General features: G+C 41.0%; 1 protein-coding gene across 1 annotated transcript in view; it reads left to right on the top strand.

Annotated features, from left to right (window-relative positions):
• ARHGEF28 (Rho guanine nucleotide exchange factor 28) overlaps positions 1-17,707 on the top strand; it is a 304,554-nt gene that overhangs the window by 45,729 nt on the left and 241,118 nt on the right. The window contains exon 2 of the mRNA XM_027040097.2: positions 13,375-13,418. Coding sequence (XP_026895898.1) covers positions 13,386-13,418 — 33 coding nt within the window. The 5' untranslated portion in view covers positions 13,375-13,385. The remainder of the gene's footprint in view (positions 1-13,374; positions 13,419-17,707) is intronic.

Genomic DNA, 17,707 nt, shown 5'->3' on the forward strand with positions numbered 1-17,707 from the left:
TCCACATAAGAGTGAAACCATATGGTATCTGTCTTTCTCTGTATGGCTCATTTCACTTAGCATCACACTCTCCAGTTCCATCCACGTTGCTACAAAAGGCCATATTTCATTCTTTCTCATTGCCACGTAGTATTCCATTGTGTATATAAACCACAATTTCTTTATCCATTCATCAGTTGATGGACATTTAGGCTCTTTCCATAATTTGGCTATTGTTGAGAGTGCTGCTATGAACATTGGGGTACAAGTGCCCCTATGCATCAGTACTCCTGTATCCCTTGGGTAAATTCCTAGCAGTGCTATTGCTGGGTCATAGGGTAGGTCTATTTTTAATTTTCTGAGGAACCTCAGTGGAGGTTTTTAAAAAAATTTTATGTTATGTTATGTTACGTTATGTTATGACTTCACCGCAAAGCTCTTCCCTTTTCGTAAACTTGTGGAACGTTTACTGTTTCGTGTGGTCATATTCACTTTTTTACCTCCCGGTAACAGCTCCATTGGCTTTTATCAGGCCGATTCTTCCACCAGCGTGGAAATGGCTGAGAGTCAGCGACTTCTTAAGTTAGGGATCCAGTAGGTCCTTCTCTGATTTTAGTGTGCTTTGCTTCATTTATCCACAGCATTTGCTGCCTTGTCCATCCCTCTTGGATTTTGTCACATTAGTCCCCTTTCAAATTTCTGACCTAGAAGTGGAGACTTGAAGTTAGGAGGATGGGATCTGGGACCAGACTGCCTGGGTTTAAATCTTGGCTCTGCCACCTAGTACTTGGGTGACCTTGGACAAGGTACACAACCTCTCTGTGCCTCAGTTTTCTTATCTGTAAAATGGGGATGGTATTCCATGTAAAACAGGAGGTATTCCATGTGGCTCTGAGAAGTAGGTAAATTTAAACAGCACTCAGAACCTTGTCTGAGACAGTAAATTGTGCTCAGCTAATGCCAGCCTTGTTAGTTATTTCTCTATTCTTAGTGTCTTTCGTGAGCTCTTCTACCTTGCTTTTTCTTGACATTCTCTAAGTCTCTACACAAAGCCTTTTCGAATTTCTGTGTATCTATGACCTTAATCCTCTCATTTACTCCCAGTGACTCAAACTACTGTGTTACCAGTATATCTTTCAAGCCCAGACCTCTCTGTCTTGATGAGTAATCACATCTCAAACTCGTTATGGCTAGTAGTCCTTTCTCCCCCTCCACGTCTTCCACTTCTCCTTTTATTTTCCCTATCTTGGTCAGTGTCACTAAATACCTGGCTCCCCAGACTAAGAACCAAGGAGTCACCCTAGAATCCTCCTAGTCCTTATCCCCTACGTCTGGTTTAGAATTAAGGCCTGTCCGTTTTGTCCCTTAATCTCTTAAATTTATCTTTGCCCTCCCTATGCTACTGTTTTTCGTTCAGGCTCTCTGTCTTTCTCACCTGAGTGACAGCAATGGTGTTTGATCTGTTGCTCTGACTGCAGAATCCCTCCTCCACCTACTCTCACAGTGGCCTCTTGAAAGCACAGTTCAGGTCACATCCTTCTCGTGCATTAAAGCCGCTCGCTGGCGTGAAGCTCACATAACTTACTAAGGTGTATCATGGGGACCCTGAACTTGTTTCCATCCTTCTGTCCTGGAGGTGTTTGTCCCTCCGTGAACAACCCGTTCATACTTCATGCAGTTATGCCTGTTCCTTCTTGGGCTTGAAAGGTTGTTCCATTTCATCGTGTACCTGTTGCATGTCTGTTGTCCGCCTCGGTGATTTTCAACAGAGATCTGTGTTGGCATTTGGGGTGGGACCTTTCTATATGCAGGGTTGACCTGGCATTATAGCAGCTTCCTTTCCCATTCTGCTTTTCCCCTATCCTACCGACCGGGTCATTTGAGAACCAGAAAAGCTGTCCTGCCCTGTTTCTAAATGCCTTTTGGGATAGGAGTGCCCCTAGTTGACAAACTATATAAAAGGCTCAGGTCAGGCTCTGTCTCCTTGGCGAGCCCTGTTGATACCGCAACTACTGACAGAGGGGAGTGTTTGTGCCTCTCTCTACTGCTAGAACCCCATAAGGGTTTTGTGGTCTTCCTGTCTTCCTCTGTCCATGGGGCAGGCATTCTGGTGCCTAGGGGCTTTCTATATCCTTGGTATTGTCTTTTCTATAGGTTATTTACCTACTTCACATCTGTAAGCCCTTTCTTGTCCAATAGATTGATATGTACCTGAAAGGAGACACTTTTTTCCCCCCTCAGTACTAAGCATATAGGAAGTTGTGAGTACATGCGCTGAACTAAATTAAACATTTTGAGACTAGTCCTATTTCTAAGGCTAAGTCTCATTTCTTTTCATCTTTGGTTGAAGGTCATAATTCTAAATGTTAAATGATCATTCTAGAGTTTCTTCAGGTTTGACACATAGATCCACTAGTTTTATTGTCTAGAATTCAGTATACTAATTTAGCTATTTACCAGTTAAAAAATGTCTTAATTTTTCTTTGAGTTGGCATAGAATGTTAAACTAGTTATGGATGTACAACATAGCGATTCAATAGTTCTGAGCATTACCCAGTGTTTACCATGATAAGTGTATTCACCCTATGTGAATATGATAATACTGACTGTATTCTTTGTGCATACTTTTCATCTCCTTGATTTGTTTTACAGCTGGAAACTTGTACCTCATAATCGCCTTCCCCTGTTTTGCTTCTCCTTCCACCCCTCTGACAACCACCAGTTTTTTGTTCTTGTGTTTGTGAGTCTTTTTGTTGTTGTTGTTGTGTTTTTTAGATTCCACCTAAGTGACATCATGTGGTTATATACTGTATTTCTATAATGCAGTAAGCTGGAGAAAAGAAAATGTTAAAAAAAAAAAAAACGTAAGAGAAAATGAATTCAGAGCACCGACTATATGTATCAAAGAAACATCCATCTATCAATAGACCTGAGCAGTGTAAACTTAGGGTGTCCAAGGTCAAGTGTATTTCCTTGCTTCATTAAAAAGTGTGGACAATAAAAAACAGAAATGAGAAGCTGGTGAAGACACCAGGGTCTGATAAATCCAATGAGGTCATTTGTCCAAGTAAAGAACTATCAGTACCAATTGGGTCCTCCCTAAACTTGTTTGTGGAAGCTGTTATGCAGAAAAAGCAACAGTAAAGCAAATTACAGGAAAAGCTGGAGTATATTTTGTTAAATTCTGACCAAAAGGAGACATGACGTTGGTGTTAGTAAGTCTCTGGTGGGTGACTTTTGGCCCCTGAAAGTCTGTTGTTCACTTCTGTCACAGATTTGGTGTGTTTTCGAGATGGATTATGTATAAAAGTAAGGGGCCAATGACCTTTACTCCTTCCAAACCTGTTAGTTCAGCCTGTCAGACTCCTCACTTTTTCCTAAATAGCACAAGTCCATGTCCTTTTTTTCATGCTGGTCCTTCTGCATGCCCCCCCCCCCCCATTACATTTATAACTCATTTGTCACTGATGCTTGCCTAACACTAGCATGTTCTGTCAGGTCGATGGTGTATTACTCCTTAAAACTTTTAGGTTTTCACGGATATAGATATTCCCCGAACCAAACTGTGAGTTCATCAGTGATGGGGGTGGTGTTTTATGTATGTGAATCTTTCTCATGACAGCCTCCATGGTGCTTTGCACGGAGTAGGTGACAGTAAATTGACTTCCGGACATGATAGAGGGACCTCAGAGACCTACTGCTAATGAGGACATTGACGCCTTCGATAGGCTGTATCTTGCCCAAGATGCTGAGTGATGGAGCTTTGCACTGATGATGAAGGACGTAACTAAACAGATCGATCGCAAACGTGAGATAGGAAAAGCAATGTTGAACTGATATATGAAAAGGCTTGGAATGCAAATACATCCTGCAAAATACAAGTGAGTGTGCCAGTTTTGATGGAACATTGTGTTAGCAGCTAGCTCACACCCCTCTGTGTACTTCATAAACATTCTCTCATTCAGGCTGCACCATTTCAGACTGACTCCCCTTCGTCCTGCCCACTGCCACCACTCCCACTGGTTTGAATTAATGGGATCTGTTGAATAGTTACTGTATTTTCTCATCTTCAGACCTCTGCCTACACTCTTTCTTTCATATGAAATTTCTTGTCACAACACCCAGGGCTCATCCCAACCGGTGCCCTCCTCAGTGCCCATCACCCATCCTCCCCGTCCTTCCACCCCCATCAAACCTCAGTTTATTCTGTTTTTAAGTCTCTTATGGTTTGGCTCTCTCCCTCTCTGACTTTTTTTTCTCTTCCCCTCCCCCATGGTCTTCTGTTAAGTTTCTCAGGATCCACATACGAGTGAACACATATGGCATCTGTCTTCCTCTGTATGGCTTATTTCACTTAGCATCACACTCTCCAGTTCCATCCACGTTGCTACAAAAGGCCATATTTCATTCTTTCTCATGGCCACGTAGTACTCCATTGTGTATATAAACCACAATTTCTTTATCCATCCATCAGTTGATGGATATTTAGGCTCTTTCCATAATTTGGCTATTGTTGAGAGTGCTGCTATGAACATTGGGGTACAAGTGCCCCTATGCATCAGTACTCCTTAACAGGCTTGCTTCTTTCTTTCTTCCTTCCTTCCTTTCTTTCTTTTTAAATTTTTTTTTAACATTTATTTATTTTTGAGACAGAGAGAGACAGAGCATGAACAGGGGAGGGTCAGAGAGAGAGGGGGACACAGAATCCGCAACAGGCTCCAAGCTGTCAGCACAGAGCCCAATGCGGGGCTCGAACTCACGGACTGCGAGATCATGACCTGAGCTGAAGTCGGACGCTTAACCGACTGAGCCACCCAGGCGCCCCCAGGCTTATTTCTAAAATGCTCTCTTCTTACCCATTTTCACTGTGCCCACACTGAAGCTTTTTCCTTAGACTTGGCCTTCCCTCCGAGTTGTTCATGTGTTCTTTCCTCCTTCTCCAGTTAGCATAACAGTTGTGAAATATAGGTATAATTCTACACTTCTAGGTTTGTTGACAGAGCTGTGAGTCATCATTTCCAAGTGAAGGTTTAAAACAGAGATGGTTGTCGAGTTGTGTCAGTAGGAATAGCTCTACCCTTTGAATTCTCTGACCGTAGTGGGGGGAGTATTCATTCAGCTGTGTAAAATCACACACCGGCCTGGTATAATACTATTCAGAATTCTTGATGCTTGGAGATTCCTCTGGGCTGGGGTGAGGCTGAGCTGGGTGGCCCCATTTCAGAGGAGCCTGGCCCCGCTTAGTGCTGACTCATCTTGTTAAGTCTGATATTTAGAGGTCTTTCAAAATACTCAAATGCTTAAGAAACCCTTTATATAAGCTTGATAAATGAAGCTAGCTTTTGAGTGCTCTTGATGGGCACTCAGTGTTTTCTGTTGTTACTGTCAGCTGTCTCAATCCTCTCAAGAGGCTTCTGAGGTAGGCACTATTACTCAGGGATGAGTGACTGCTCCAGGGAGGGGAACTTCAGGCCCAAGTCACACAGTTAGAATAGGGCAGAGGTGGAGTTCATATACAGGCTGCTTCTGAGGGTCTCCTCTTAGGAGGTGTTGGCTACTTGTTAGCCAAGCAACTTGGTATCTTTGAGACCAAAGTTATGTGACACAAGGACCTTGTGCTGTGGCTAAGGAGAACATGGGCTGGATAGGTCAGATGGGCTGGATTCACACGCCCACTTGGCCGCTTGTGGCTGCTTGATCTCTAAGTGGTGCAACTTTGCCGAGCTTCTCTTTCTTCCTGTGAAGTGCAGAGGGCGACCATGGATACCGTCTTACCTGGGGAGAGCAGGTATCAGGGACGTTCCCTACAGGGAATCTCCTTAAAAGGAGGACCAAGGTCTCATAGGAAACAGTGGTAGAAAAGAGATTTGCCTGGGGTTCTATTATGAAAAGGAGTATCCCCTAGAAAACTTTGTATTTGACTTCTGTGGCTAGCACGCAGCACAGCATCATGGGTAGGAGTACAAGCTTTGAAGCAGGAAGCTCGAATACCTGTTCTACCATGTGTAGTGTGACCTAGTGCCTTGCAGTTTTCTTTTTTTTTTAATTTCTTTTTTTAACGTTTATTTATTTTTGAGACAGAGACAGGGCCTGAACGGGGGAGGATCAGAGAGAGAGGGAGACACAGAATCTGAAACAGGCTCCAGGCTCTGAGCCATCAGCCCAGAGCCCGACGTGGGGCTCGAACTCAGGGACCGCGAGATCGTGACCTGAGTTGAAGTCGGACGACCAACTGACTGAGCCACCCAGGCGCCCCGTGCCTTGCAGTTTTCAACTCTAATTCTTATTCTTAGGAGGGACATCAAGTGTAGTGTGTGGGGGGAGGTGTGTGGGGGGGGGAGAGGGAGAGAGGAGGGGAGTGATGGTGGGGACGCTTATGGTTTTTGTCTGCCAAATTTGTTAATTGCGGAGCAGGACATTCATGTTATCACATTTATTTTCTTTCTTTTCTTGTCTTTCTTTCTTTCTTTCTTTCTTTCTTTCTTTCTTTCTTTCTGTCTCTTTCAGAGTGTAATTTCTTAGAAAATTATTACATTTCACACTTTCTTTAAATGCACCTTACATCTTTATTCTAATTAGCATTTTACATCAAACAATGAAACAAACATGCAAAAATAAAGCTCTCATACAAAATACATGCATAGCATGCTATATTTTCGAAGAGCTATCGTGAGGGTTATTTTTATTATAATTAGTTAACAAGTTCTTCCATTTTCTCATAGGATAAAGAGGAGAAGAAATTCTTCCTTTAATACTGCTATGATCTTTAAGGCTTTATCTCCTTATGATCTCTTTTTTCACTTGTTAGTGGATCTCTGCCACGTTCCCATTGATCAGTAGGATCATGATTTGAGAAGTTAGCCAATATTGAAAAACACTATTCTCGATTTTATGTAACCTAATTTCATCTTAAAAAAAAGATTTCCAATTTTATCTTGATAGGTATTTTATATTTATAACACCCAGGAACCACCTCAAGACCAAAATAAGTAACTAGAAAACATCTGAAGTACAAGGGGGACTGGGTGGAGAACAGAATCTAGCCTTTTTAAGTAAGGGGGCGGGAACTGAAGAATAAACTTGGGAGGGAGTTGTTCCTAATCTTCACGGTGGTCAGTTGATTCAAGAATCATTCTTAGGTTGCGGCACCTGGGTGGCTCAGTGGGTTAAGCGTCCGACTTCAGCTCAGGGCGTGCTCTCGCGGTTTGTGGGTTCGAGCCCCGCGTTCGTGTTCTGTGCTGACAGCTCAGATCCTGGACCCTGCTTCGGATTCTGTGCCTCCTTCTCTCTCTCTGCCCCTCCCCCACTTGTGCTCTGTCTCTATCAAAAAGAAATAAAAGTAAAAAAAAAATTAAAACAATTATTCTTAGGTTTAGGTAACTTTTGCTTCAGTGTAACCTTACAACTGCAGGGATTTGTAAACGAAGATTCAGGCAAGTAAGACTTCCTCCATGGTTCCTCTCATGGCTGCTGTGAGGCTTCTCTGAGGTGTTGGTAAAATACATAGCACAGTGCCTAACCACATCATTAGCCTTCCAAGTATAGTTACTAACAGTATTAGTAAATATTTGACCATTATTTGTTAATAGGTTTTGTAAGAGGTGTACCAGCCAAAGTTTTTGGCATGTTCAAACACAAAGTTCAAGTCATAGATTTTATATGGAGTTAGTCTTAGAAACCCAGAATTTCATAAAGTCAAGAATGATTATTTACTGTGAAAGTTGAATGTTATATTTTCTCTTATTTTTAAGTTGGAATATTCTCTTCACCTTTTAAACGGTCTAATTTTTATTAGAAGTAACTAGCAAAACGAAGATCCTGAAACATTAGGCATTCTTTCTAGTATGTGTGAAATATTGAATATTTTGCGTCATGATGTTCTTTTTATAAGAATTTTTTCCTCTGTTTTGGGAGCAAACTTAAAAATTGGCTGTGTACCAAGACCCCCTATCATTCTCTGGTGTCTGCAAGAAAGACTGGAAATTGGCCTTAAATTTCCCAAGACACATTTTTGAAAAATAAAATATTAAAACAGTACTCGAGTCTAAGAATTTTTGAAAATCCAAATGGAGAACTCAAATTAGGAAACGTAGACCATGATATTTGTGTGGTGAAAAGCTGGTGTGTGTAGAACTTGTCTAGCAAATACAAACTGGTTTTGTTATTAAACTTGATAATAAAGGAGGCACAATATGATTTAGCCATGCATCTCTGCAAGGGAGCACAGACCTTGCTGCTGTTGACTATGTATGAAGCATCAGTTTTGGAAAAATTCAAATGAGAATACGGTTTTTTATACCTATATCAGTTTGAACTTCGAGTATTTGAGTATATAATACATGTACCTCAAATGATTCTGTCTCTGGTAGGGGCTTTTAGAAAGTTTGGGACCAAGGCTGAGAACCGTGGGGACTTTAGTTTTAGTTTATTTTTTTTTATTTATTTATTTATTTATTTATTTATTTATTTATTTATTTATTTATTTTAACGTTTATTTATTTTAGAGATGGAGACAGAGCATGAGCAGGGGAGGAGCAGAGAGAGAGGGAGACACAGAATCTGAAACGGGCTCCAGGCTCTGAGCTGTCAGCACAGAGCCCGACACGGGGCTTGAACTCACGGACTGTGAGATCATGACCTGAGCCAAAGTCGGACGCTCAACTGACTGAGCCACCCATGTGCCCCTGTTTTAATTTATTTTTAAAAGCGGTGAAAAGTGAGGTCTCCAAAAAACAAAACAATTGCTGTTCTCAATGGTTGTTACATTTCTGTACTCAAAAATGGCAAAAGCTAGAGTGGGTGGGAATAATGGAATCCGAGTTCTTACGTGGAAGGTGAAATAGAAAGGAATATTTAGCCCTTGATGTTTCTTGACCTTTGTCCTGTCATCCTATTAGACTGCGGATTGGGAGCCCTCATTTGCACTCTGCCTCACATGGTCTGAAAGGTGTAGAGAAGCTGGATCCCTCTTAGCTTTTATAAATTTTTTTTTTAATGTTTATTTTTGACAGAGAGACAGAGCATGAATGGGGGAGGGGCAGAGAGAGAGAGGGAGACACAGAATCTGAAGCAGGCTCCAGGCTCTGAGCAGGGCTTGAACTCACTGACCGAGAGATCATGACCTGGGCCGAAGTCGGACGCTCAACCGACGGAGCCACCCAGGCGCCCCTGGATCCCTCTTAGCTTTAAAGAGGTGTGACCTTGCACTCTGCCCTGCAGTCCAGCTCGCAGGCCCCTGCCACCTAGAACCTCAGCAGGGGGGGTGGGGGGAGCTCGGGAACCCCCACAGCTTATTCCTTAGTCTAGTAGGGCTGCATTGAGACCCCTGTGGGAAAAGTACCCACAGCCTGGCAAGTGGGGACAAAGGCTTATCTAGAAGGAACAGATCCGCAAGATGTCATGTACCCTTACTAAATTAAAAAAAAAAAAAAAAAAAAAGCACGTATCCTTATTTTTTTAATTTATAAATTGTACTACTGCAATACTTTCAAACTTACTCCACATTTAAAAACCTATGAAGATTAAATGCGATTAATAACCCTTTTTGTTCTCACTAAAAACATTGATGTACAATATATGTCAGCGAAAGTAATAAAACAAATGGGTCATTATTTTGAAAACCTTGGTTTAAAATACTCTATAACCCTTTTTAATTTTTTAAGTTTTTTGTTATTTTAATTAGAGAGAGAGAGAGAGAGACAGAGACAGAGACAAAGCACAAACGAGGAAGGGGCAGAGAGAGAGGGAGACACAGAATCTGAAGCAGGCTCCAGGCTCTGAGCTGTCAGCACAGAGCCCCATATGGGGCTCCAACCCCCGAACTGGGTGATCAAGACCTGAGCTGAAGTCAGCCACTTAATCAACTGAGCCACCCAGGTGCCCCTACTCTAACCCTTCTGTTTGAATGGCTGGTTCAAAGCACTTTGACTTTGAAGTTGGATTTAATGTGTGTCACAGCTGAAGAGAACCTCATTATGATATATACATTCTAATACAAGTGCAGTGCTGGCTAAACTTAAAAATTCGGGGCTTTATGTATTAATCCCATCCACTAATTATACAAGTTTATTAATTTTTTTAACGTTTTTGTTTATTTTTGAGACAGGGAGAGACAGAGCATGAACAGGGGAGGGTCAGAGAGAGGAAGACACAGAATCCGAAACAGGCTCCAGGCTCTGAGCTGTCAGCACAGAGCCTGACGCGGGGCTCGAACTCACAGACTGTGAGATCATGACCTGAGCCGAAGTCGGCCGCTTAACCGACGGAGCCACCCAGGCGCCCCACAAGTTTATTAATTTTTAAAAGTGGCTGCATGGGGCACCTGCGTGACTCAGTCACTTAAGCGCCTGACTCTTGATACTGGTTTAGGTTGTGGTCTTGCAGTTGTGAGACTGAGCCCCACATCGGGCTCTGCACTGACTCTGGAGCCTGCTTGGGATTCTCTCCCTGTCCCCCTTCTCTGTGCTCCTCTCCGGCTTTCTCTCTCTCTCACATACACACGCTCTCTCCTACAAATAAAAATTAAAAAACTAAAGTGGCTGCAAACTCCCATCTTCCCTGATGTCATTCGGTTCTCCTATAATTTAGAAGTTGTTGTGTTTTAAAAATACAAAACCTGTGAAACATTCAGTTTCAAAGATTTATATAGATTAGAAGGCTTTTTCCCCCCAAGAATTTGAAGCCTGCTGATATGAGGGCTTTATTAAGTTGCAAACTTTATTATTTTTTTATATGAAATTTATTGTCAAATTGGTTTCCATACAACACCCAGCGCTCGTCCCAAAAGATGCCCTCTTCAATACCCATCACCCACCCTCCCCTCCCTCCCACCCCCATCAGCCCTCAGTTTGTTCTCATTTTTTAAGAGTCTCTTATACTTTTAAGTTGCAAACTTTAATTACTGCAAGAAAATGACAAAACAGTGGTAGCACGTACTAATACCCTTTTTGAAAATGTTACGGCATATACTATCTAACAGTTGAATTTCCTTTAAGAATTTTCACTTACTGAAATATCACCCCTTCTTGATGGAAAGGGTTATATGTATTTGGAAAAATGGATGTTTTTACAGACATGTCATAAACAGCCACTTTTTGTAGAAAAACAAGAACACTTCTATTTTGGGAAGAGGAAATTGTGTAGGACATATTAAATAAAGTGGGACAGTGTTTTAAAAGACTTTGCCACAGTATAACCAATACGACTCAATACGGTGTATGGATTTTTATGGTCCTTAGCAATGTCATTACAGAAATTGTAGATTGGACTGTGTTTGAAATTCATTACGGTACTTTGCCCATGGATGACACAGGGAATGAATTTCACTCACGGTGCCTTTTAAGGTTCTTATCCAAGCAGCTGCCCTACCTAGTGGTTGTAGTTGAATGCTTTTCCCTTAGGAGATTACTCTTTATTAAAGAAGTAATCCACTCTTCAGATTAAGTCCATATTCTCTTCACAAGTGGTTTCTTAGTTTCTCTCCCTCTCTCCCTCTGTACCCCTCCTTCCCACCTTCCCTTCCTTTCTGCAAGCAGGGGAGAGGGGCAGAGAGCGGGAGTCCCAAGCAGGCTTCATACTCAGCACTGAGCCTGAAGCAGGGCTTGATCTCAAGACCCTGGCATCATGACCTGAGCCAAAATCAAGACTCAGATGCACAACTGACTGAGCCATCCAGGTGCCCCAGAAGTGGTTTCTTGTAGATGTATTATCAGATAAAATCTAGAAAGCTGAGTAAGGGAAAACATCTGCACTTCTACGAGTGTATGGCAAACCTCTTACACAGATGATGTATTCTAAGGTTCATTAAAATACTCAGTAGTCTTCAAAGTTTTGTTCATAAAGGAATGCATTTATATTATTTTCTGTATATTTCGGTCCTTTTGAAACCACATTGACTGTAGAATGCACTCTTGCTATTAAGCAAAAATTTTAAAAGGCTGTAATTGTATCAAGTTTTGTGAAAGTTTTTTAAAAGATTGCAGTGGTTTATGGCATGCCTGTAAACACAGGTTAAAAACAGTTGCTGATACCTTGAAGCACATTACACTTTTAGGGTAAGGGATCGTGGTATATGCTATTGGGTGTACTTTCAAAATTTAAATACATACCTGAAAGCTGATTTTTTTGCGGGGGGGGGGGATGGAGATTATAAGGCATTGCTCTTAGTCATTTTAATTTCCCAGTAGGGCTGATGAATAATTCGTATTTAGGAATGAGAGACTGATTTGTCATATTCTTGTTAGTATTGTCTTCCATTTGAAGATCCCTTCCTGGAATTCTTAAGCCATTCATCTAATTTATGAGGTGAGTTTTATTAAGAATTGATGATAATAGATAAGCCCATTTAAGTGGGTCTACATAAACGGGCACAGGGCACAGTGTGTTGGTAATGAGCTTGGTCTTCTCTCAGGATAACTTAGTATAACTTGTGACCTAGGAGGGTGCCAGTGGCAGCGTGAGTATGAAGTATTAATAAACCGGAAGTTAAAAGTTGTTACCAAAAAAAACCAACTTTCTGTATTTTCCTTCTCGCCAAGTGCATACTTGGGGTGTTATTGCACTAAATGTCCCAATTCAGGTTGCTATGTGCCCTGTCACCCATCGCCGAGGTACTGCAGCTGGTGTGGCCTGGGAAGCAGAGCCAGGATTGGCCTGGTGAGCAGAACTCGGGTGGTGGTGGGGTCTCTGTCTTGCCCCATTCACAGTTCTGATCCAGCCCACTCCTCACTTTGTCCCGGTTTTCAGGGCTCTCTTGTTGAGCTGTGCATTTTTTGAGGGCCGAACCACCTCCTGGTCATCTTTGTGGATTGTTTGGCCCACTGTAGGTGTTCATTGAATGTCTTGAATGATGGTTGCTTTTTTTTCCTAAGCTTCAAGGTGGTTTCTGGATGTGGGTTTTACAGGGGCAGGCATGTAGTTGGTGGAGAGGTTGGCAACTGGAGTACATACCCGCCCTCCTGAGGTCACATGACTGAAACCTTTGCCCTCTGGATGTTCAGCAAAGAAGTGTCTTGCTCCTGAGGTCTCCTGCCTCATTTGGACCGCCGTGAACTCTAACCTCAGAGACCTCTATTATTCAAGTAGTTAAGGCAAAACTTTGAGCACGTTTATGTTGACTTTCCTGGCTTTTGGAAATATTTCTCTCTAGAGCAGTCAATAGGATATTACCTGGGGTGGATAGGTTTCCCTTAGGTGTGGAAATTAACGTGACAGAAGAAAGGGGGATCGTATTTGACACAGATGGAATCTCTTTTCTGTGGTTCATGGTCTTGTCTCTGCAGTTTTCCCATCTATTGTTACTTCTCCCCACTGGATAACTGAAGGGAGGGACACACAATTCTGCTGGTTGGTTACGCAGTCTGTAATAACGGTTGTCATTCGTTACTTTCCTTGCAGATGCGGAAGCCATGGAGTTGAGCTGCAGCGACGTTCCTCTATACGTAAGTCTCTAAGTGTTGGAGTTCAGGTCTAAACGACCCTTTCTTACACTCAAAACCCGTGTGACTAAAGTGGAGAGGAAGGTTTTGCTTGCTGTTTGAGGCTTAAAAAAAACCCAAAAACCAAAAAACGTGAACTGTCTTGCTTCAAGTATGTGTATGGACCCTTTTAAAAGTCATTGGCTCTTGGCTCTGAAGTCTGGGTTTTAATGATATTTATCTGAGTAATTTTACTTAAACTGTATAACTTCTGGACTCACAAACACCCATTTCATTCATGTGAATGGTTTTCGAACGTTGTATTTTAGGATATACCGATAATGGTCAAGAATGTCTTCTAGGTGCGTCTTTGGATAAAGTTCAGTGGCATTTGCGTCAGCTAAAATCATGAAATAGGAATTCAAAGGGCAAAGTGCTGGGACATCCACAGAATAGGTGGAGGATTGGGTGACAGAGATGCCCATGAGATGCCTAGACAGGTGTTTCTTCTGCATTGAGGGAGGATTCTGCTCTTCTGCACAGTTACTGAGTGTAACAGAGAAGTCAGTGGATGCTCCCTTCACATATAAAATGGGATAGGGGGGCGCCAGGGTGGCTCAGTCAGTTGAGCGTCTGACTTCAGCTCGGGTCATGATCTCACAGTCTGTGAGTTCGAGCCCTGCATCGGGCTCTGTGCTGACAGCTCAGAGCCCGGAGCCTGCTTCGGATTCTGTGTCTCCCTTTCTCTCTGACCCTTCCCCGTTCATGCTGTGTCTCTCTCTGTCTCAAAAATAAATAAACGTTAAAAAAAAAATTAAAAAAAATGGGATAGGACTTCATCCCCCCACCCCCCTTATTTCCTTGAAATCTGACTGAGTTGGTATAGGGTGGGCATGGATGGGTGTGTAGGACCTGTGGTTTCAGGTAACTTTTGAATCATTGACTCATGGAATTCAGCAAGAGTACTGCATCTAGACTAAGAATATGACCTCAATTTAGGTTATCCTTAATAGAATGAAGTGTCAGAGAACTAGAACACACAATCAGACTCTTCAGTTAAAATCTGTTGATCCATTTCATTGCCCTCTCAACCGTAGATATACTCCACTCTCTTCTATAGAGAAAAACTGAATGATACTACTACTCTGTGCTTGATGTCAAAAGAACCAAGGTCAGTAGAGCAAGTCCCTGGTTCTAGAGACAAATAGGTCAATGGCAGACTTGAGTACGATAGAGGATGGGAAGCTGGGGCCAGCCACGGTTGCAGCCCCTGATTCTAACTCAGAATTTACAACTATCGTTGTAACACAGAACTGCCTCTTCCCTTCTAAGGAGATGCACTTCATCAGATGAGTAATGTGTGGGAAATAACCTCAAGGTCCCACATTAAGAAGAGAATACTACGAGAACTGCACGCAGCTATTGAAAACAATTTTGGGAAGGATACTGAATAGTGAAAACATTGCTAACTTAAGAAGTGGAAAAATAAAGAATGCTCCATGTACATACTTTGTGCTTTCAATTATGTTATCATGAAACAAGCTGTCACTGACTTGAAGTTTACTATATACCCGGTCCTATCTGCTAACCCTTCAGATAGTGACAAGGGCAGCTTGAGGAAGACCTGTAACACCCTCCATCATGTCCACCTGCTTCCTCCAAATATTACAACCGTAGTAGTATCCTACCCACTAGATTATCATCAGACTAGGGAAGAGTCAGTACCCATAGCCTAAGGAAAGAAGGGATTTAAAAAGACCAGACAAAAGTAAAAATAATTTTGTCTAATAAACAGAATATACGAATGGGAATGAAAGGGAGTAAGTGAAAGGTGTTAAGAAAACATTACTCATAATCTCAGTATCTATAGATGTTTTATTAAAATGACACTTTGTCATTTCTAAAGTACAGTTTTTTTCCACCCTCATTTTAACATCTCTGAAGCTGAGATGCTCTTACATGCACTGTGCATTCCAGCATATGTCACGGTATAGTTATTACCTATGTGTGCGTGTCCTTGCTTACAATGCTCAAATGGTTGTCACTTAAGATTACGTGTGTGCCTGGGAATGCACGCTGGTGCAGCCACTCTGGAAAAACAGTATGGAGGTTCCTCAAAAAACTAAAAATAGAACTACCCTATGACCCAGCAATTGCACTACTAGGCATTTATCCAAGGGATACAGGTGTGCTGTTTCGAAGGGACACATGCACCCCCATGTTTATAGCAGCACTATCCACAATAGCCAAAGTGTGGAAAGAGCCCAAATGTCCATCGATGGATGAATGGATAAAGAAGATGTGGTATATATATACAATGAAGTATTACTCGGCAATCAAAAAGAATGAAATCTTGCCATTTGCAACTATGTGGATGGAACTGGAGGGTATGATGCTAAGCAGAATTAGAGAAAGACAAAAATCATATGACTTCACTGGTGTGCACAGAAGTGCACCTGATAGGACTGAAGAGGTGCCGTGAGGAAAGGGAGAGAACTAGAGATAACTCTGAAGAAGCCTGGCTGCACTTTGCAAATACGTGGATGGAACTAGAGGCTATTATGCTAAGTGATATTAGAGAAAGACAAACATCATATGACTTCACTCATATGAGGACTTTAAGATACAAAACAGAAGAACATAAGGGAACGGAAACAAAAGTAATATGAAAACAGAGGGGGACAAAACAGAAGAGACTCATAAATATGGAGAACAAACAGAGGGTTCCTGGAGGGGTTGTGGGAGGGGGGATGAGCTAAATGGGTAAGGGGCACTAAGGAATCTACTCCTGAAATCATTGTTGCACTATATGCTAACTAATTTGGATATAAATTAAAAAAAATAAAAAACAAGTTAAAAAAAGATTACATGTGTGCCTTGTTGGTATAATAAAAACACATCTAAAATCAATTTCTACCAAATTAATAACATGTAAACAGAGCACACATAAGAACTATACTAAAAGTTGTTTTTGTGCTTTGGGGTAGACCTCTGCTTTTCTATCTTCAGAGGTTTGATAAATATTTACTTGTAGCTTCTAGTTTATTAAATTCTGGTTTATAAATGTTTAACTTTTAAAATTCATACATGAATTAAATGCTTTCAAAATGATTCCATTACAATTTGGCATTAAAAAGTTAAGTTATTTTGGGGGTGCCTGGGTGGCTCAGTCAGTTAAGCATGCTACTTGGCTCGGGTCATGATCTCCCAGTTCGTGGGTTCGAGCCCCACATCAGGCCCTGTGCTGACAGCTCAGAGCCTGGAGCCTCCGTCCCATTCTGTGTCTCCCTCTCTGCCCCTCCCCCACTAGTGCTCTGTCTCTCAAAAATAAACATTAAAAAATTAAAAAAAAAATTAAGTTTCTGTGTACACACAGTAACACGGAAGACTTGGAAACAGCAGCATGGTACACGATAAAATCTGTCTAAATCTAGAAGTTCTTGCAATGAGTATAAGATAAAATTCAAACATGTAATGATTAGAAATTTTTTAGTGGAATATAAAATGGAATTTATAACTGTATATTATGTATACATTTATGTATACATACAGAAATTGTATATTATGTATATTTAACATGACACTTGATATGTATAATTGTATGTTATGTATATTTAACATGACTCTTACTTGATATGTATATAGATTGTAACCTGATTCTTTTAACCCACTTAAACATTTATGTCACTATTACAAATTGATCTCAGCCAATTTGACTCCTTGGACATATGTAGTAAGAGGTCAGAGAGTGTATATTATAGTAAAAACAAGTCTAAATTCAATTTCTACCAAATTAATAACATGTAAACAGAGCACATGTAAGAACTGTAGTAAAACTTGTTTTTGTATTTTGGGGTAGACCTGTTCTCTGCTTTCTGTCTTCAGAGGTTTGATAAATATTTACTTGTAGCTTCTAGTTTAATAAAGTCTCATTTATAAATGTTTAATTTTTAAAATTCATATTTATATTTCATAAATTATAAAAATAGGAAATACCAAAAAAAATTAAAACCTTATGCTTAACTCTGTCATCAGTATAAGCACTGTTGATATTTGGTATGTTTTTCCAGAGTTCTATTTATATCTGTGTTGACTTTTATTGACATTAATCCATTAATTATTAAGGCATATATATAGATGATTTTTTATTTGATGGCAATATATTGGATCTCTTTATTTTGATACTTTTATGTGCTAACAATCCTATTATGATTGGTTATTTTACAAAAATCATCTTTGGCAAGTGTATAATGTAAAATCCAAACAAAACTAGAAAGTTTAAAGGACTCACAACATACTGAGATACTTTCAAA

Source organism: Acinonyx jubatus, chromosome A1 (genome assembly GCF_027475565.1).
Source record: "Acinonyx jubatus isolate Ajub_Pintada_27869175 chromosome A1, VMU_Ajub_asm_v1.0, whole genome shotgun sequence".
NCBI lineage: Eukaryota > Metazoa > Chordata > Mammalia > Carnivora > Felidae > Acinonyx > Acinonyx jubatus.